At 51.6% G+C, this 17,750-nt stretch overlaps 1 protein-coding gene and 1 long non-coding RNA gene across 12 annotated transcripts in view; both read right to left on the bottom strand.

Annotated features, from left to right (window-relative positions):
• COL27A1 (collagen type XXVII alpha 1 chain) overlaps positions 1–3,623 on the bottom strand; it is a 144,387-nt gene extending 140,764 nt beyond the window's left edge. For 3 of the 9 annotated variants that reach the window (XM_057547778.1, XM_057547780.1, XM_057547781.1), the window contains exon 1: positions 1,876–2,399. In XM_057547778.1, the coding sequence (XP_057403761.1) occupies positions 1,876–1,937 (62 nt within the window). In that variant the 5' untranslated portion in view covers positions 1,938–2,399. Of the gene's footprint in view, positions 1–1,875; positions 2,405–3,552 lie in introns of those variants that run through there. The other 6 variants (XM_057547786.1, XM_057547784.1, XR_009008545.1 and 3 more) reach the window with 5 other exon arrangements.
• Positions 3,624–11,549: 7,926 nt separating this feature from the next.
• LOC103020781 (uncharacterized) overlaps positions 11,550–17,750 on the bottom strand; it is a 33,842-nt gene continuing 27,641 nt past the window's right edge. For all 3 annotated transcript variants that reach the window (XR_009008693.1, XR_009008692.1, XR_009008694.1), the window contains exons 6-7: positions 13,799–13,921; positions 11,550–11,775 (exon numbers count right to left, since the gene is read on the bottom strand). This is a non-coding gene — a long non-coding RNA (uncharacterized LOC103020781). The remainder of the gene's footprint in view (positions 11,776–13,798; positions 13,922–17,750) is intronic.

Here is a 17,750-nt window from a genome sequence, read left to right as displayed (position 1 = left end):
TAATCCTCACAAAAACCCTTCTGGCTGGGAATGAGGATGCCCGTTTGGGGGATGAGAAAAAGGAGAAGCAGAAAGACAAGGTGCCTGCCCCAGCTCGCAGGGCAGAGGCAGGATTCGCACGGCTTGACTGAAGTGCCCTCTCTGCCCACGGGTGTGAGTTTCTGTTTTGCTTCCATTTCCGCCATCAAGTGAAATGGCATTTTCGTGTGCCAGGTAGGTTGTGGGGTATCCAGAGGGTCCCTGAACACAGAGAGAGAGGAAGAGCCTATGCCAATAAAGTAATGGGGGGAGTGTGCTCAGGGAGGGACAGACCGTGGGTTACATTTTGGAGGGCAAGCCCCCTCCAGTGCGGCATCAGGGGCACTGATAGCTGTTGAGCTGAGCCTTGCGGATGGCAGGCTTATGGAAGCACGAGGGAGGGGGAGCGTTCTGAGTACAGGGAGGAAGGGGAAGGAAAGAGAGGCCAGGGATGCTCCGTAACAGTGTCATGGAAGCTGGGCTGGGAGCAAAGCTAGGAGGCACGCAGGGGGCCAGAGGACACAGGGTTTGGGGCGCTGCGGTGGTTAGGGAGGCAGAGGCTGGGCCTCAAACAGCATGACTGCCCACTTACCTAAAGCTTGGGCCCCACTGTGGGGTGCTTGCCTGGCACCACTTTTCTACCCAACCGCTGGCATCTGCCCTGGCACAGGGTCTTCTGGAGAAAATGAGTCAGCAGTGTGCTTACTGGTGCTGTGTGTGTGTGTGTGTGTGTGTGTGTGGCGGTGAGGGGCGGGGGAATCTCAGCCAGACCACTTTTTCCAAGACATGGGAAAGAGAGGGGGCGGCATCACCCCCCTGATTCCAGCACAGAGGGGGCAGGGCCTGGTGGAGAAGGGCGGAGCTACAGCCCTGACCAGCGTCTTGGGAATGTCCTCTGGTCCTGGGGGCAGGATGGACAGGGAGCACTTCTCTGGGCCGTAAGCATGAGCCACAGTCCACAGGGCCCTGAGGGGCTGCTCCCATCCTGCTCACGGCCACACACACCCACACGCGGTGACTCCCTCTTGCACATGCTCACTCCTTTACAACTCCTACTCCACAGGCTGGGAACCAGAGCCTCTGGGTCCCAGCCCCTCCTTGGAGATTCCCTGCCCCTCTCTGGCCCTGAGTCTCACATCTGTGCAACGAGGGGTTCGAATTAGTCATCTCCCAGGGCCCTTTCTGCCCTGACATGCTAGCTCTCACTTTTTCCTCTCTCACACGCGGGACAGGAATTGAGGACCACCCCCTGCCCCTCCCCAAGCAGGGAAGCACTGAGACACACAGACCCAAACAGACTGACACACATGCGGAGATTTCCAGAAACAGGGGACGTGCAAAGACACACAGACGCTGAGACAGCAGCAGAAGCCGAGACCTGCAGCCCTAGAATTTTGCAGACAAGTTTCCCGAGAACCGACAGAAACGGACACTTACAGGCTCGGGACCTGTGGACACCAACACTGGAACACACTGAGACAGACAGAAATGGAGATCCCCCCCTCCCCCAAGCATCCAAAAAGCCCCCCTCCGCCCCCCCCGCCCCCCCGCTCCAGGCGCCACCCCCACCCCCCAATCCCGATTCCGGGGCTGGCTCTGCATGGGACCCTCCCCAGCTCGGCCCCCGCCCCAAGGCGATCGGGCAGCCGCGCCAGGCGGGGCAGGGCGGGCAGTGCTCTCGCCAACCCTCGCCGGGCCGGGGGCGCTGCCCGCGTTAACCCTTGGCGGCCCGCCTCGCAGGGGTGAAGGAAGGAGCAGGAAGCTGACGTTCCGCTGGAAGCGTCCCGCGCGCCGGGGAATCCCCGCCTCCGGAGCCGCAAGAAGCTGGGGAGGGGGCGTCCCCGAGCCGGTACTCACCTCCCGCGCGCCGCTGCCGCCGCCGCTGTGCCTCGGGCCCCCCGCGCCGATCCCGCTCCCATGGCGGGCCCCTACTTCATGCTCCCGAGCCCGGGGGGCAAGTGTGGGCGCGCCCCATGGGGCCGCCAGCCCCCCGCCCCGCCTCGCCAGGCGGGCTCAGAGCGCTCGGCCCCCGCGCCCCCAGCGCAGTCCCGCTCCCAGGGGCGCCCGAGCAGGCAGGCAGCGCGGCCGGGGCCCCGCGGGCGCCCGCGCCAGGCCCATGGTCCCAGGAGTCCCGGCGCCGCGCTCGTCCCTGCCTCGCTCTTCTCTGCTTCCACCAAAAAGGAAGAAGAAGCAGGGGGAAAAAAAAAAAAAATCAAACTTTTGGAGGCGGGCTGCTGGCGGTCCCCGGAGGCAGAGCAAGGCCGGGCGAGGGCGCGCGGAGGGCGGTGGAAGCTGCCTCCCCGCCGGCCTGGGGGAGGAGAGGAAAAGGAAGGATTTGGGGGAAATGAAGGCGATTTAAAGTCTCGGCCCGCGGTGGCTCTCCACCTTCTCTCCTCCCCGCGCCGGGCCGCCCTCTGCTGCCCCCTGCTGCCCCCTGCCGGCCTCAGCCGGGGACACAGCCTCCGCGGGCCCACGACTGTCCCGCTAAGACACCCCACCCCCCCAGACCCCCTGTAAAGATGGGGAAACTGAGATTCACAGAGAGAAAAGAGTTGACCAAGACTGTACAGCGGGATGATCACAGTTCGGAGATTCGGGACCTCTAGACCGTGAGACTGGGGGTCCCCGAGTTGGGGGCAAAGATAAAGGGGAAAAGGGGACAGATACTATTGCTGAAAGGAACCCGGAGTTCCAGGGACAGATCTGGGACTAGGACTCAGTGTCCAGACTCCCATGAAAACAACAACCAGTGTTCTACCACACACATACACACACCTATTTTCCTCCCAGATTCAGGGCGCCCTGGAGGACAGACTTTCCTGGGCACGTAGTGGGTGCGTTTGTTCAATGTTGGCCACCTCTCTCTCTCTCCTCTCCACGCAGTAAGAAATGGGAGCTTAACCTACCTCCTCACCCCAGAGTAGACCAAAGGCTCCCTCAGATCCCACTAAGGAGCGCAGAACTGCACACCTTGATGCCGCCACAAACACCTGGCAAATTCGCACACCCACAACCCCAGTTCGAGCCCTGGCATTAGAATCCCCCTCCGCCTCCACTTCCACGACTTGTTCCCTGGTGCATACACACATTCCCACACATATCTACCCTTGCTCCAAACTCAGACACACACTCACACTCACTCACATGCAGGCACAGCCACGCTCTCCTCCTGGGCTCACACAAACACACCCTGGGGTGTCTGGACTCTGGCGCACACCCGGACTCCACAGACGCAGACGCATGCACATTAGTGCTTACACGCGCACAAATGCACACTAGCCTAGCCTAGCCAGATCCTCCCAACGCACACACCCGCGTGCACACCTCTCATACATATCTTCACGTGCACACGTAACAGCCCAAGTGCACTCACGCGCGCTACCCCCCACTTGCACGCAGGTTTCCGCTAGTGCCCATCGCACGCGGGCACAAACACACTCACTCCTCGCACGTGCACCCCCTCCCCACACGCGCGCACCTTTACGCACACACACACCCGTACCCCCAGCGCTCCAGGAGCCCCGGGCCACTTACTGGGTCCCTAGGTGCGAGGCTGGACGGTCGGTCCTTCCTCGGGCGCCTAACGGCATTTGTATTCATGGGTCCCCGCAGCCCCGGGCGCGGGCGCGGGGGCGGGGGGACGGGGTCCCCTTCCCTAAACTGGGCGCGGGCGCTCGGAGCGCAGCGGCACCGGGAGGGGCATGGGCGCGCCGGGCTGCGCCACCCGCCCGGTCCGCCTGCGCTCGAACTTCAGCCGCTCTGCGTCCTCGGACTCCGGCACGGGCTCCGGGCGCGGGGGGCGGTTCATAGGTGCAGGGGCCGCGGCGCCCGCCGGGCCTTTTGAAGTCTTCGCTGGGGGCGGGGAGGGGGCGCTGAAGGCGGCCTTTTAAACCGTGGCTGCACGCGGGCTCGGTCGAGCAAGGTGTCTGGTTTCAGCAACTTTAGGAAAAGTCCCAAGCCGAAGGGGGTGGGAGGGCCGACGCGCGAGCCAAGCAAGCTAGAAAAAGAAGCCGCGTAGCCGAGCGCTGCTTCCTGCAGGGGGCAGAGCACCGGTGACTGCCAGGAGGGAGGCCCTGCGTGGTGCTGGGGAACCCGCAGGCGGCTGGACGGCGCATGGAACCCCCCAGGCACGTCCACGTTGAAGCTGCGCTCTTAACCTCCACCTGGCCGAGCCCCAGAAGTGCAGGAACACCCGAAAATCTGCACAAATTGTGCCTGTTTGTGCATTCTTCTGGGGGAGAGGGGCCACCGGTTCTCTTCAGGTTTTCAGAAGTCCACGGCTCTTGAAGGCTGAGAACTCCCAGTCCGATCATCGTTGATGTATTTTGAGCTGCATCCCTTGCACTAGAGACATCCTGCCTTTATTTACAATTTTGGTATTTTGTTCATCGTGGATTTTGGCATTTTTAAAGTATTGCATTAAAATATTACGTATCTTGATTACTTAGGGGTTTTTTTGGGCCCCCCCCTTAGATGTAAAACTCCATTGCTAAGGGTTTTTGGCATCCCCTAGTATTTTGCAGCTCACGTGCCTCCGCTGAGCCAGGTGTGGCACTGTTCTAAGTGCCACCGCTTATGGGAGGCCTGTTATCTCCATTTACAAATGAGAAAACTGAGGTTCTGAAAGGTTAAGTAACTTGCCTGAGATCACTAAGCTGTTAGGTGGTGGAGGTGGGATTCGAACCCAGGTAGTCTGATTCCTGTCTTTGCAGCTGAGCATGATGATTTAAATCTTAGCCGCTAGAGGGTTCTGAGCAGATCCTTGCCAGCCTCTCCAATTTCATATTCAGCGCAGTGAGCTCCACTCTCTCTGATGCCTGGACCCAGGCTCTGGACAAGCTGGCGTATTTCAAGGTCTTGTCCATGCTGTCTCCTCCCAGGCTCTTCTCTCCCCGAAACCCCCTTTCTGCCTGTTCACAGACTCTCTGTCCTTTTAGGTGCAGTTCAAAGCTCTGCTCCACACCCGTATTGTAGCACACGTCACATGGTATTGTCATGGTCAGATCTAACTGTGTCCCCACACCCAGCATGGAGCCTGGGATACAATAGATGCTCAAACCATTAATAATTTAAATGAATTTCTTTAACTCCTACAGTGTGCAAACCCCTGTACAAAGATGGGGGAAGAGGGTCTGCCACTATGGAGTGAAGACAAAGAAATTTGTACATAGTCTTGCTTTCTGGGCACACATATTTGTAATGTGGTCGGCAACTTGGGTCAAGGAAGGGGACCTGGATAGGAGACATCAGACACTGCCATGTCACAGAGAATCCCCTGCAATCACATAAAGATAACACAAGAAGAATGTGATAGATGCTATCAGAGAGATACAGATGAATTGAATTGTCAAGCAGACTAAGGGATGGAGAGAAACCAAGGAAGCCTCCCAGGAAGAGGTGGCCTTTGGGTCCCGAAGTGTATGTTGGATAAACATGCAGCCATTGGGGAAGACAGCTCAAGTGAAAGAGTCACAAAAGGGCCCGGATGGTGGGAGCAGATATCAGACTGGTTTTGGAGGAGGAGTGAGGGGAGCCCAGTGAAGAAACCATCCAGTTCTCCCCACTGCACCGTGTGGGTGATGATGTGCAACTTACTGGCCAGAAAGACATTTCCAGGCAAGGGGATGCATTTCCTCAAAGATCAGGCAGCAGGTCAGTGGCTGAATTCCAAGTTCTTTCCAAATCTCACTCCCAAATCTGAGTATGCAATGGTGAGTCCCAGGGAGCCTTGCTTTAATGAGAGAAGCCCAAAAGACCCATGGGAAACCCCCCAAAGCCCACAGATGTTGATGGTGTACCGTTTGAGCCTCACTCTCCTCATCTGTAAAATAGGTGCATTGAACATGATCCTCAGCATGTGCCCTTTGAGCTTGGGAGTAGGAGACTGCTGTAAATAATCAATCCAATGCAGTAAATAATTATTGAGGGCTACCTGCGTTTTCCTAGGTTGGAAGAGAAACGAGCCTCATGGCCTTCCAGGAGTTTGTGGTCAGCTGAAAAGAGCAGATATGGACACTGATAAGAACTCTAGGGAAAGGACCTTGTTTCCTGCCTCCACTGCCTCTTCACACCCAGTCTTCCTGCCAAGTAGGTTCCTGGCACAGCACCAGCGACTGGGCACAAACAGTCTTCATGAAAGTTGGATCCAGAAGACACTGACTGAGCAATTACCCACCCTGTGAAAGGGATGGGGTGCTCACCAGCCAGCCAAAAAGGGGCAGAAGGCGATGAACCTGGGAACTGGGTGGACACTGCCCGCAGGCCCATGGAGATGTTTTGGGGACGAGGCAGAAGGATAGGAATTCCCGGCCTGGTGAGGACTTTCCAAGGCACGTAGTTTACTTTCTGCCCAAGCAGAGCAGCCATGGACCCATTGCTCTCTGGGTCGCATCTGCCTTGAGAGAAACTGTTGATCTCAATAGCCTCCGTGATGGACACTTAGTAGGGGCTCAATAAATGTTTGACTAAATCACTAGATGAAGTCTGCCTGCAGAAAGAGGGTTGTACACTGCCCTGGTATCAGTCTCCACCGATTCATCCACCAAGCTTTTCCGGAGGACCCACTGTGCGCCAGGCTGTGCTTCCTGCTCTCCAGTGTTTGCAGGAGGAGATGAGCAAGGAGACAGACAGATAACGCAGGTCAGGAAGTCCTGCCTCATCTCATACTTGTTTCACTGGTACCGCAGAACTGGGAGGAGAACTTGGATGCCACGTATTAGTCCCCAATTTTCCAGTGCCTGACACTGCTGGGCACACCGGGACGGGCCTTCCTTTCGCATCGGGCTTGCATGTTCCATAGGACATGTGCACACAGTGCACATCTAATAACAGAGTCATTCATTCCCTGGTCACTCAGCCAATCAGGAGACGCTACCGTGCATCAGGCCCTGAGCTGGGCACTGGTAACAGGCAAATACAAGCTGTGGTCCCTGCTGTGAGCAGATGCCCTGCTGAGTTTCTGACAACAGCATGAAACACGGTGCCTGGCACATAGGAAGTACTCCATAAATGCTGAGTGAATGACGGAAGGAAGGTAGGAGGGAAGGAGGGTAGGAAGGAAGGAAGGAAAGGAGGGAGGGATACATGCGTGAGAGTAAAGTTTGCCAGATTAGAGCAGGGCAGCCCTTCCTGCTACCTGCTCTCTCTCCTACATCAGGATCCTCCCTCCTCAACAATTACTCGTTGGGCACGTGCCATGCGGCAGGGCCAGTTTCAGGGGCTGCAGATACACCAGTCATACTCCATCCTGCTCCTTGCTGTGTTCCCAGCACCCAGGATAAAGCATTTCAGTAAACTGACCTGAACTCCAAGCTGGAGAAAGAGGCAGCCTCCAAGAGTGTCCCCTCCCTTTGTCCCCTCCAGGCAATGCCAGTCTAGTCCTCCTCCCCAGGGGAGGAGGTTGGAGCTGGTGTTGGCTGTTACCACTGCCCGCCTGTCTCCCAGGGCTTGCGTTCTGCCTTTGGGGCCACGTCACTCTGGCCTGTTGGCTGCCAAGACCCCAGAAACAATCATTCCACCAAGAGGAATGAGGGCTGTAGCCAGGGAAGCTCCTGGGCCACTATCCAAGAGAGAGCACATCCTCTGGGCACGTGATCCCATTGTCTGGGCATCCCAGACCATCTCCCCAGGGCCTTCGCCCTGCTCCCCAGTCTGGCTTTATTTCCTCAGGGCTGGGCCAGGTGGCAGAGGGTTGGGAGATGTCCAAAGATTATTTTGCGGGGGTTGATATTGACCCAAATGTGGGGACCCCCAAAGAAATTCAGTCCTGGAAGAGCCCCTAGTGCCACCTAACTCAATTTCCTCATTTTACAGGTGGGGAAGCTGAGGCTCAGGGACAGGGTGCCTGATGCTCTCAAGGTCACACAGAATCAATGAGGGGGCTGGCGTGAGAAGCCAGGCCTCCTACACTGATGTCTAACTGTGGACAGTCAAACCTACCTTCTCATCCTTCCATCCATTCAGTCAATGTTGGAAGAATTAGACCCATTTTCCAGATGTGAGAGCTGTGGCAAGTTAAGGTCTCTGGACTCTCTCTGACGATCTGTCTGGAACAATTGGCTGTACCGAACAGGGAGTTTGTGATGAGTTCTGGGCCATCCCTGCAGCCAAGAGTGAAGACCAAGCAGTTGATGAGCTCTGAGACTTTTCAGGCCTTCACCCCTGTCACCAATTCTGCTGGAATGTCCTTCTTCACTGGATCTCCCCTTGGATTCCCACAGCTGTACCCTGCCCTGCCCCTATCCCGCCATTTCACATCAGGGTGTATATTTATCTCATGCACCTACTCAACAGGACCTCCTCAAGGCCATGGCTATGCCTTATCTCCATAGAATTCCCAGGGCTCACTCAGTGGTAGCCCACAATAGGCCTTCAGTAAATGCTGGATGAACAAGGATAGAATGGAGGAAGGGAGAGGTGAGGGACGGAGGGAGGGAATAAGGGAGGGAACAGAAGCAGGGCTGGAGATTGGTTGACCGTCATGCTAGGACATCCCCGTGACTGGGGCAGACACTGTTTGGTTCATCCTCGCTAAGAGAACTCCATCTTCATCTGCCCCCTTCTAAGCAGCCTCATCCTTCAGTGGAGACTGCATCCCTCTCAAGCTGTAAGGGTTGACTCCCGCTTCTACTAAGCCCACCATGGTGGTCTCCTTCTCTTGGCCAGTGAGTGGCTTGGGTGTAGACATAAGCCACAAACCAGCCACTGAGATGTGAGAGGAGTTATAGGCAGAAAGAAACGAGGTCCTTCAGGACATTATTGAGATGCTGAATCAGACACACACACCTGGACTGTCCTTTCTCAAAACAATAGTGTCCCTCCTGTCTAAAACACTTTTAGTAGGGTTTTCTCTCGCTGCCAGCTGAAAGCATCCTAGCTGATGTAGCAGGGGAACAGGAACTTCGGTCTGTACCAGACAGACCAGGGGATTGCAATGACAACAACGACAATAATAGCACAGAACAACTTCATTGCCAGCATCTCAAGTTTCCACACAACAACCCCATGAAACAGCACAGATAGCTGCATCTCCAGTTTAGAGACAAGGAACCAAATCCCAAAAGGGAAGGGTCTTGCCCAAGTTCACCCAGCAGCGAGGTGACAGAAATGGGGCTAGAACTGTGGTCCCAAGTGCTCATTACAATATACCAGGACCTGTGTGTGTGGTGACATCGGGGGGGGGGGGGGAAGGGTCTCTTCACAGCCCAAGGAGTAGTCAATCAGAGCCTGCTGGGGAGGGGCCCACTGAGTGAATTTGAAAGAGTTGAAAATGCATCCAGTCCACAGTTCCACAATGTCCTCAGCAAACTCCTAAGTGACAGATGTGCTGTCAAACACGCTGGAGAGACAGCTGTGTTAGGGAGTCGTCATCCCCTCCACCAGCTGAAACCTGCACTCCGAGAGCTTGGCCACCTCGTAACCCCATGTCCAGACCATGCAATGTGATACATTCCTGCTTGTGGGTAGTTCCAGGAAAAGATGACCAATGCAAATGCCTTTGGATGCTTCTCCTTGTCATAAAGTGAAGACAGAGGAGCCACACACACACTACTCCGCCTTCCACCCAAGAAACCAGTTCTGCAAAGAGCTCTTCAGACGCGTGTCCAAGTATCATCAAGCCAGAGCCCCTATACAATGGCTGTTGAGAACAGCAGCTCCGAAATCAACTAAAGCCTGACTCCATGGCTGAAATCACTCTGAAAGTAAAAACCCCACCCCCTAAGGCATCCTTTTTCCAGGCCCAGCATTCTCGTTTCCTCATCTGGCACTATTCATCTGGCACCAGTGTCATATCTTCCAGAATCATCTCCTCCAACTACTGCCAAGTGACTACAGCAAAGCTCAAAAGTCCAGGTGGCATCTGACGAGCATGGAGTTGAGCAGGACTATCACCTCCCCCGATATATATTCTATGCTTCTATTAATTTGACCCGAGTGCCTATTACCGTTTTTGGTAACACACCACAGCATTCACACTAAGCTGATGACCACTGAGAACCTCTAACTTTTTCTCATGTGCCTCCTCTGGGGCAGTAAAGTTTTGTCCTCCTAAATGGAGCCTTTTCTAAGCATGGTCCATCGTTTCAGCTTATCTGAATTGTTGTTTGTTAAATATGCTTCTCTCATCTTTGCTCAAGGACCCGTGACTATAGGACATTGACCACTGGTCATACTGATGACCATACTGATTAATAGTGTTACTTTGTCCCCATGAGTTGGAGGCATTTCACGTTTCAGTGTTGTTGATTGATAACAGTGAGACTAACGCGTTGTACCCGGTCTTGGTGAGATCCCCGAAGCCTCTGCCATTGGGGCTGGTTTGCTAGCAAGAATATGCCTACGCGACCGGCTGGGGATAAGAAACCCCAACTGAGACTCCATTTTGGGGTTCCCTGGTTTTGGGGCGTTCCATGTACAAGTTAGTGGTCACTGATCTGAGAGAAAAAGTGCACCCTGGTCTGGCCCTTCAAAGGGAGGACAATTGGGGCTCACACCTGGCCTCTCCAGAGCCCTTGCTGTGAGGCAGCCTTTGGCTGTGAAGAATATTCTCACCCTAGTGCAGTTGCTAGATTGCACCGTTTTCCTGCAAGGAACTGCAGATATGTAAGCATTGTTGTTTTGAGCCCTGTGAGACTTTGTCAGCCCTTGAACCCTGTCTAACTGCTGTCATTAGCACAGGACCCTATGTACTAATACCCGCACACACGCATTTGCATTGGTAAAAAAAAAAATGGTGATAATCAGAGATGGGTGATTACTACTCCTCTTTCCCCGGGCTGGGCAATTTATTCACTGAGGGGTATTTTCTCCTTATTTTCTGCAGTTTTTCTTTTTAATTAATTTACTTTATTTATTTATTTTTGGCTGCGTTGGGTCTTCGTTGCTGCACGCAGGCTTTCTCTAGTTGCGACAAGTGGGGGCTACTCTTCGTTGCGGTGTGCAGTCTTCTCATTGCGGTCGCTTCTCTTGTTGCGGAGCACGGGCTCTAGGCGCGCGGGCCTCAGTAGTTGTGGCACATGGCTCAGTGGTTGTGGCTTGCGGGCTCTAGTGCGCAGGCTCAGTAGTTGTGGTGCAAGGACTTAGCTGCTCCACGGTATGTGGGATCTTCCCAGACCAGGGCTCGAACCCGTGTCCCCTGCATTGGCAGGCAGATTCTCAACCACTGTGCCACCAGGGAAGCCCCTATCTATTTATTTTTATTGAGCATCCTCATCTCTTAAATTGGTATAATAATATTACCAACCTTGTGCCTATAATGAGGACTCAATGAGTTAATATATATAAAGCACTTAGAACAGTGTCTGGCACATGGTAAAAGTATAACAAATATACTTTGCTGTTACAGTGGAGGATTACTGGACTGAATGTCAATATTATGACATAGTATGAGTGTGTTTCATGTTTGGTAATTGCAGTCATTGTTGCTTTTGTTGTGGTCATCCATGTACAATGCTTGGTGTCAGTCTATTTATCTCTTGTAAAAAAAAATACAGAAAAAAAAAAGTATAACAAATATAGGTTGTATTTATTACTATCATTATTTTTGTAATATTCTCAGATCGTTTAGGTGCCAATCCTTCAGAATAAAACAGTAGTTCTTGAAGTGATGAAGACATGAAACCTTGGGGCCAAAACTGGCCCCGGGCTGTCCTTTTTCCTGGATGAAGATCTGAGAATCTTGATTGCTTTGGACTCTCTGATGTCCCAGGGACTGCAGCTTCATCCCGGGAAGCCACCCAGAGGCGTAGATCCATGTCCCTGTGCACAGAGGGCCAGGGCAAAGAGCACTTCATGATAAAGCTGATCCAGGCTCTCAAGTGGGGAAAATGAAGCCCAGGGAGTCAGAAAGCACCGCCCCACCATGGACACACAGAAAGTAAGGAACAAAATCTCTTCTCCCACTGGTGTGCTGGAGCCGGCTCATGCCTACTCTGACTGGCTCAGGAGAGCAGCTGGTTAAATTTTCAGGAGGTTTGTGAGCTGCTGTCAAGCTCTTATTAAGAATTAGATTGCATAAACTTAAAATTTTAAAAGCAAATTATATTAAAAACAAAGTAACAAACACTCAAAACTCATCTCTTTCTAGTTATCTTAGTGCACTTTATCTGTGTTCTTGAAATTATTTACATCTGTTGTAAGTGGAGGGTGGACATACTATATAATGATGTGTTACCGAGCATCTCTGCTTAACTCGACATTCAGTGACATACACTGGCAGCTTGAAATTGGCCAGGGTGGGAGTACTTACACCTCTGAAATTGGCCAATGTAATAAATCAGGGCTTTTTCCCCCAGAGATCTTCTTATTTATTAGCTCACCACTGAGGTCCCCTGCTTGGGCTGGTAGTCTGGACACTGCAGAAGTAGGGAGTGTCCTCCTCGTCCCCTAGATCTGCAGTCTCCTCCCCCAGCACAATCCCAGATCTTGCTCAGTCTTAGGACATCACTTGGTGCTGTGACCTTCTCTGCCTTCTTGAAATTTCCTTCTTCTGCAGCATCACCTATTCCAACTACACTCCACTCCTTGCAGTTTCCTAAAAACAATACACATTTCTCCCCCACTCCTCTGGTGCTTTACATATGGAGTTCCTCCTTTAGAGGGATGTTCTTTCTCTCCTTTTCTAGATTCTTATCCTGCAAAATTTGGAAGGTATCTCCTTTTCCGGGAAAATTTTCTTAAAGGCCCTCCCCCACCCCAATGCAGGCTGGATATAGTGGGTTGCTGGCAAATAGTTAACAATCGGCTCTCCAGAAAGGGAGGGGAAAACCCGGATTCTTAACATCTGCCAGATTCTGAGTGCAGGGTTAGGAAGGAATGCGCAAACCGATATGAGTTCATTCCAGCACGTCACTGGCTGGATCACCTGCCTGCCTTTTCTGTCCCACAGCAGCCCTCCGACATCCCCCATAATACAGTGCTGAGCCAAGCCATATTACAGCCTGAGGCAAAAGGAAAAATCAGTCATTTTGATCCTGTCTTCATTTAAAAGTTTTATCTTTTGTTCATCATGATTTTTCTGCATTCATTTTGATTTTTAAAAATATTACAGGGAATTCACTGGTGGTCCAGTGGTTAGGACGTGGTGATTTCACTGCCGTGGCCTGGGTTCAATCCCTGGCCGGGGAACTAAGATCCCGTAAGCCTCACGGCAAGACCAAAAAAAAATAAATAAATAAAATAAAATATTACAGTAAAATATTATCTATCTTGATGACTGAGTTTTTTGGCATTGCATTAAATTTTGTTCCTCAGATAACTGCTTTACTCACCTCACCCTAGTTCCATCCCTGACATGATAGCCCATATCACACCATTATAATCACAGTTGAAACAGCTGTCTCCCTACCAGCTTATAAACCTAGGAGACAGGAATTTATTTCTGTGTTCCTTGGCACACAGTAGGTACTCAATAATTATTTTTCAGCGAGGGAGTGGATGAACAGATGGATAAAACAACAACCCCTCAGTTCCCTTGCCCACAAAATAAGACACGCTGATGAAAGACATCCTCTGTTCTTAACTGGGGGCAGGTTTGGAGCTTTTGAGTTTCAGCTCCCCCAACTCAAAAAAGATTAACCCTGTCCTTGACCCGGGTGAGCCAGCCCCTGCGCTGGGTATTTTCACTAGGACCAATCAGCAGACACCTCCCACCTGAGGCAGCGATGGAAGGAATTTGAATTTGGAAAGTGGAGCCTGTACGAAAACCAAGGGCAGGACATCACAGAAAGACTGGCGTCCCTTGGATCCCAGGAAAGACTTTCTATCAGTTTGCATCACCTACCTCAAGAGGTAGCAGAGTTCCCATCTCTGGTTGGGTCCCAGGAGACTGCCATTTGGCAGGATCAACAGAAATGCTAGATGCTTCAGGATGGCTTCCAGCTCAGTTTGATGGGTTATCTGCCATCTGAGGGTACAAGGACTTGTTCCTGTGCCTGGTCCCTTCTTCACCATGACGACCACCCAAAAAGAGGTCTTCTGGAGATACCCCATCATTGGCTTCTCAGGCATCTCACTGGACTCCAGTTGGGGTGGGAGTTAAAGGGCTTTATTTCTACAAAATTGGCCATGGCTTCTGTTTCTTAAGCACTTGTTATGTGCTGGGCCCACTGCACAGAGCTTTGCACACATTAGCTCACTGATTGCTCACAAAACCCTCAGAGGTAGGAATTATTCTACCCATTTTACAGATGGGAAACAGAGAGGCTGGCAACTTGCCCAAGGTCACACAGCTAGTAACTGATAGAACTGAAATTCTAATCTAGGAACCGTCTGATTCTAGAGTCCATGATCTGAACCACATCTATGCAAAGAAAAGGAATTTCTAAGATAGACCCCTTTTGAGTACTGGTGCCCATGAAAGTAAAAAAGTGGAGGTAGAAATGGGCAGGTGCAGCCATTTTTGTCCTTAACTCTGACCTGGCCTTGTCACCTGCTTTGGACATGCTTCCTGCTCTCCCAACCCACCCAGCACAGAAGCCCCTTTCCTCCCACCATTCCATTCACCTCTCCACCAGTCTTCAAAGAGGAGTTGCATGTTCCCAAAGGGGGATTCTTCAGCTCCAAGACACTTGTAAAAATCCACATTTCAAGGGGGCAGGGGAGAGGGAGGCGTAAACAAGCAGTGAGCATCTCTTCCGTGCCAGGCTCTACATACATGCTATCAATCCTTACCACAGGACTCAGGGCAGGTGCTCATCCCATCTCCATTTAAAAGCCTGCATTGGCCAATATCGTAGTCACTAGACACATGTGGCTATTTAAATTTAAATTCCGTAAAATTAAAACATAAAATAAAAGTTGTTTCTTAGTCATGCTAGCCACATTTCAAGTGTTCAATAGGCAAGTGCCCCAATCAAAAGACATAGAGTGGCAAATTGGATTAAAAAGACAAGAATCTACAATATGCTGCCTACAAGGGACTCACTTCAGGGCGAAAGACACACATAGATTGAAAGTGAGGGGATGGAAAAAGATATTTCATGCAAATGGAAATGACAAGAAAGTGGGGGTAGCAATACTCATATAAGACAAAATAGACTTTAAAACAAAGTCTGTAAAGAAAGACAAAGAAGGACACTGTATAATGATGAAGGGATCAGTTCAAGAAGAGAATATTACACTCATTAACACGTATGCCCCCAATATAAGAGCACCTAAATAGGTAAAACAAATACTAACAGACCTAAAGGGAAAAATTGACAGTAATGCAAGGGTTCAAAAGCCATATGCAGCTAGTGGCTACTGTATTGGACAGTGCAGACATAGAATATTTCCATCCTTGGAGTAAGTTCTATTGGACAGCACAGTATGGAGGAAGAATGGGACTCTGAGAACGACTTGCTTGGAACCACACAGAGAGTTGTAAACAGAAGTGGGATGGGACCCATATTTCTCGCTTCCAAAGCCTCTACTCCCAGAGCCTGGAATATATTTGCCACCGCCTGGCCCCAGAACAAGGAGGATTGTTTGCCTAGGATGGTAGGTCGACTTGGGAAACCGAATAAGAGATCAGAAGACTGTGGGTGAATACCAAAGTGAAGAAAAGGAGCCAGCTGTTCTTGAGGGTTATTTTTATCCTGCCCAGATATCCTGGGGAGCTGCTCCCCTCCCCTTAAAGCTATTTTTATCTCAAGAGCTGGAATCAGAATGCTGTCTCCCTTGGATGGATGGAAGGAGCCACTGACACATCATAATTCTAGCAATGGGACCCCCCGTTTGCTTGACAATTTCCAAGGTGGGTTAGTATCCATTCTCGAGAGTGCAAGCCCCAAATTACAGATGGGGAAACTGAGGCTTGGATGGGTGCCGTGAGCTGTTTCAACAGCTCACATGTGGCAGAGCTGGGATTTAATGTCAGGCTGAGTCTGGGGTGGACTTCACACCCAAATGGAAAAAAAAGCCTGAAATTGTTCCTGAACTCCACCTCACCCCTTTCTGGATGAGTGGGCAAGTTGCTTGATAGCTTTGAACTTCTTTTCTCTGGTCCATGACACAGGGAATTCTAATCTTTTTCTTGCCTCCTCCACAGTCTTGCTGGGAGTCTGGCCAATGGGAAAGCTTTTGGTAAATTGGAAAACACCCAACGCCCAGAAAAGATTTATAATAATAATAATAATAATTATTATTATTATTATCGTTATTATTGTCATCATCATAAGCTGTGAAATCTACCACTTTATGCAGCCTCCATCCCTTCCCCCTCTTTGGGCCTCAGTTTCCCTGCTTGAAACCTGAGCAGTTTGGCCCAGAGGATCTCCAGGGGGCCTTCCTTCCAGCTCTGGCTTGCCATTTCTATGACCCATTCATTCAGTCAACAAGTGTTTATTGAGTTCGAGCAGTCTGACACGGTGGGGAAATGAAGGGCCAGAAGGCTCTCTGTCCAGGCTGTTGCAGCCACATACGCAAATTTCCTTGTGTTTTCAAAAGGCAAATTATGGGAAACATGTTATTCACCATAACACATTCACCCCATCTCTCAGGGGAAAAAAAAAAAATCCCTCCAGCCCCACCAAGAACTAAGCTAACAGAAGACAGAAACCCACCCTTGTTCCTCTGGGCAACTTGCCAGAAGCTGAAAAGGGGAAACTGTATGCAGCATGTGTCTGTGGGGCTGCTGCAGACCCCATAAACAACCTGTGTTTGTCTCAGCTCCCTGCATCCTGAGAGGTCAGCCACAGCCAAGGAAAAAAACAGCCTTGTTCTGTGCCCGGCCGTCCCCTGAGAGAGGAAAATTGTCCATAAATACTTTTATCTTCATGGTCACCAAGGGAGCTGAGAGGAAGGCTTTGATTCTCCAAACCCCTGGACCACTCCCTTCCTCTGGGGACCCCCTGGTCAAAGCTGACCTGGGCGTCCCATCTCCCACCCCCAAATTATAGGCTGCTGCCCATGTCGCCTGCCCCCAGGAGGTGGTGGGATTAGAGGCGGGACCACACTGTACACCGTGGCCAGCCTCAGGACTGTTGGAATTGCCTCTCCCAGCCAGCTGGTTTCCTGCCGGGAGCTGGGTGGGCAATGTAAAGAAAAGGAGGACCCAGAGGTGGTGCTGGGTTGGGGGGAGGGTCCCATCTGGATCTAGAGTTGCCTCGCTCATCAGAGCCCATGTAGAGGAGGTCCTGAGAGGCAGTTCTGATCTGAGAAGTGGTTTACAGCAAAACAGATCCTTGGAGTCCAAAGGACTTTCTAGATCCAGAGAAAGAATGGATAATGGTGCAATTTCAGACTCTGAGATAGCCACTGACACAGACATTCTGGGTCAGGAATTCCAACCCAGAACTCCTAAAACCATCCCACACGGAAACCTCCTGTGTCCCGTCCTGCCTTGCTGTCACCTCCTTGCCTATCTGAAGAAGACTGCTACCTTCTAGAACTTTCTAGAAGGGAACGCTGCACTGGGGAGTATATCAGACATGAGAACCTCCAAGGGTCATCCAAGTGCGAGGTTCTGTGGTTCCTAGATCACTTGAGCCATAAAATTTCATGCCCAAAGTGTTAGACTTCTCATGCCTTTTGATGCCAGGGCTCTGAGGCTCTAAAATCCTGGAATCCTACTTGGCACTGCCTTTTGGCTTCTATGATTCCATGCTTCTGAGGCTAAGATTTCTGTGATCCTTCAACTCTGTGACCTACTTCAGCGCAGACAAGGACCTCACACAAGGGGGCATTCAGTCCCAGCAGTGATTATGCGCAAAAGCAACCTGTGCGGCTGCCTGACCACTCCTCCTTCTGTGATG

The sequence above is a fragment of the Balaenoptera acutorostrata genome, chromosome 6 (genome assembly GCF_949987535.1).
Source record: "Balaenoptera acutorostrata chromosome 6, mBalAcu1.1, whole genome shotgun sequence".
In the NCBI taxonomy this organism is placed as follows: domain Eukaryota; kingdom Metazoa; phylum Chordata; class Mammalia; order Artiodactyla; family Balaenopteridae; genus Balaenoptera; species Balaenoptera acutorostrata.
Note: the sequence above shows the minus strand (reverse complement) of the source record. Positions and strands in the feature narration are given on the sequence as shown.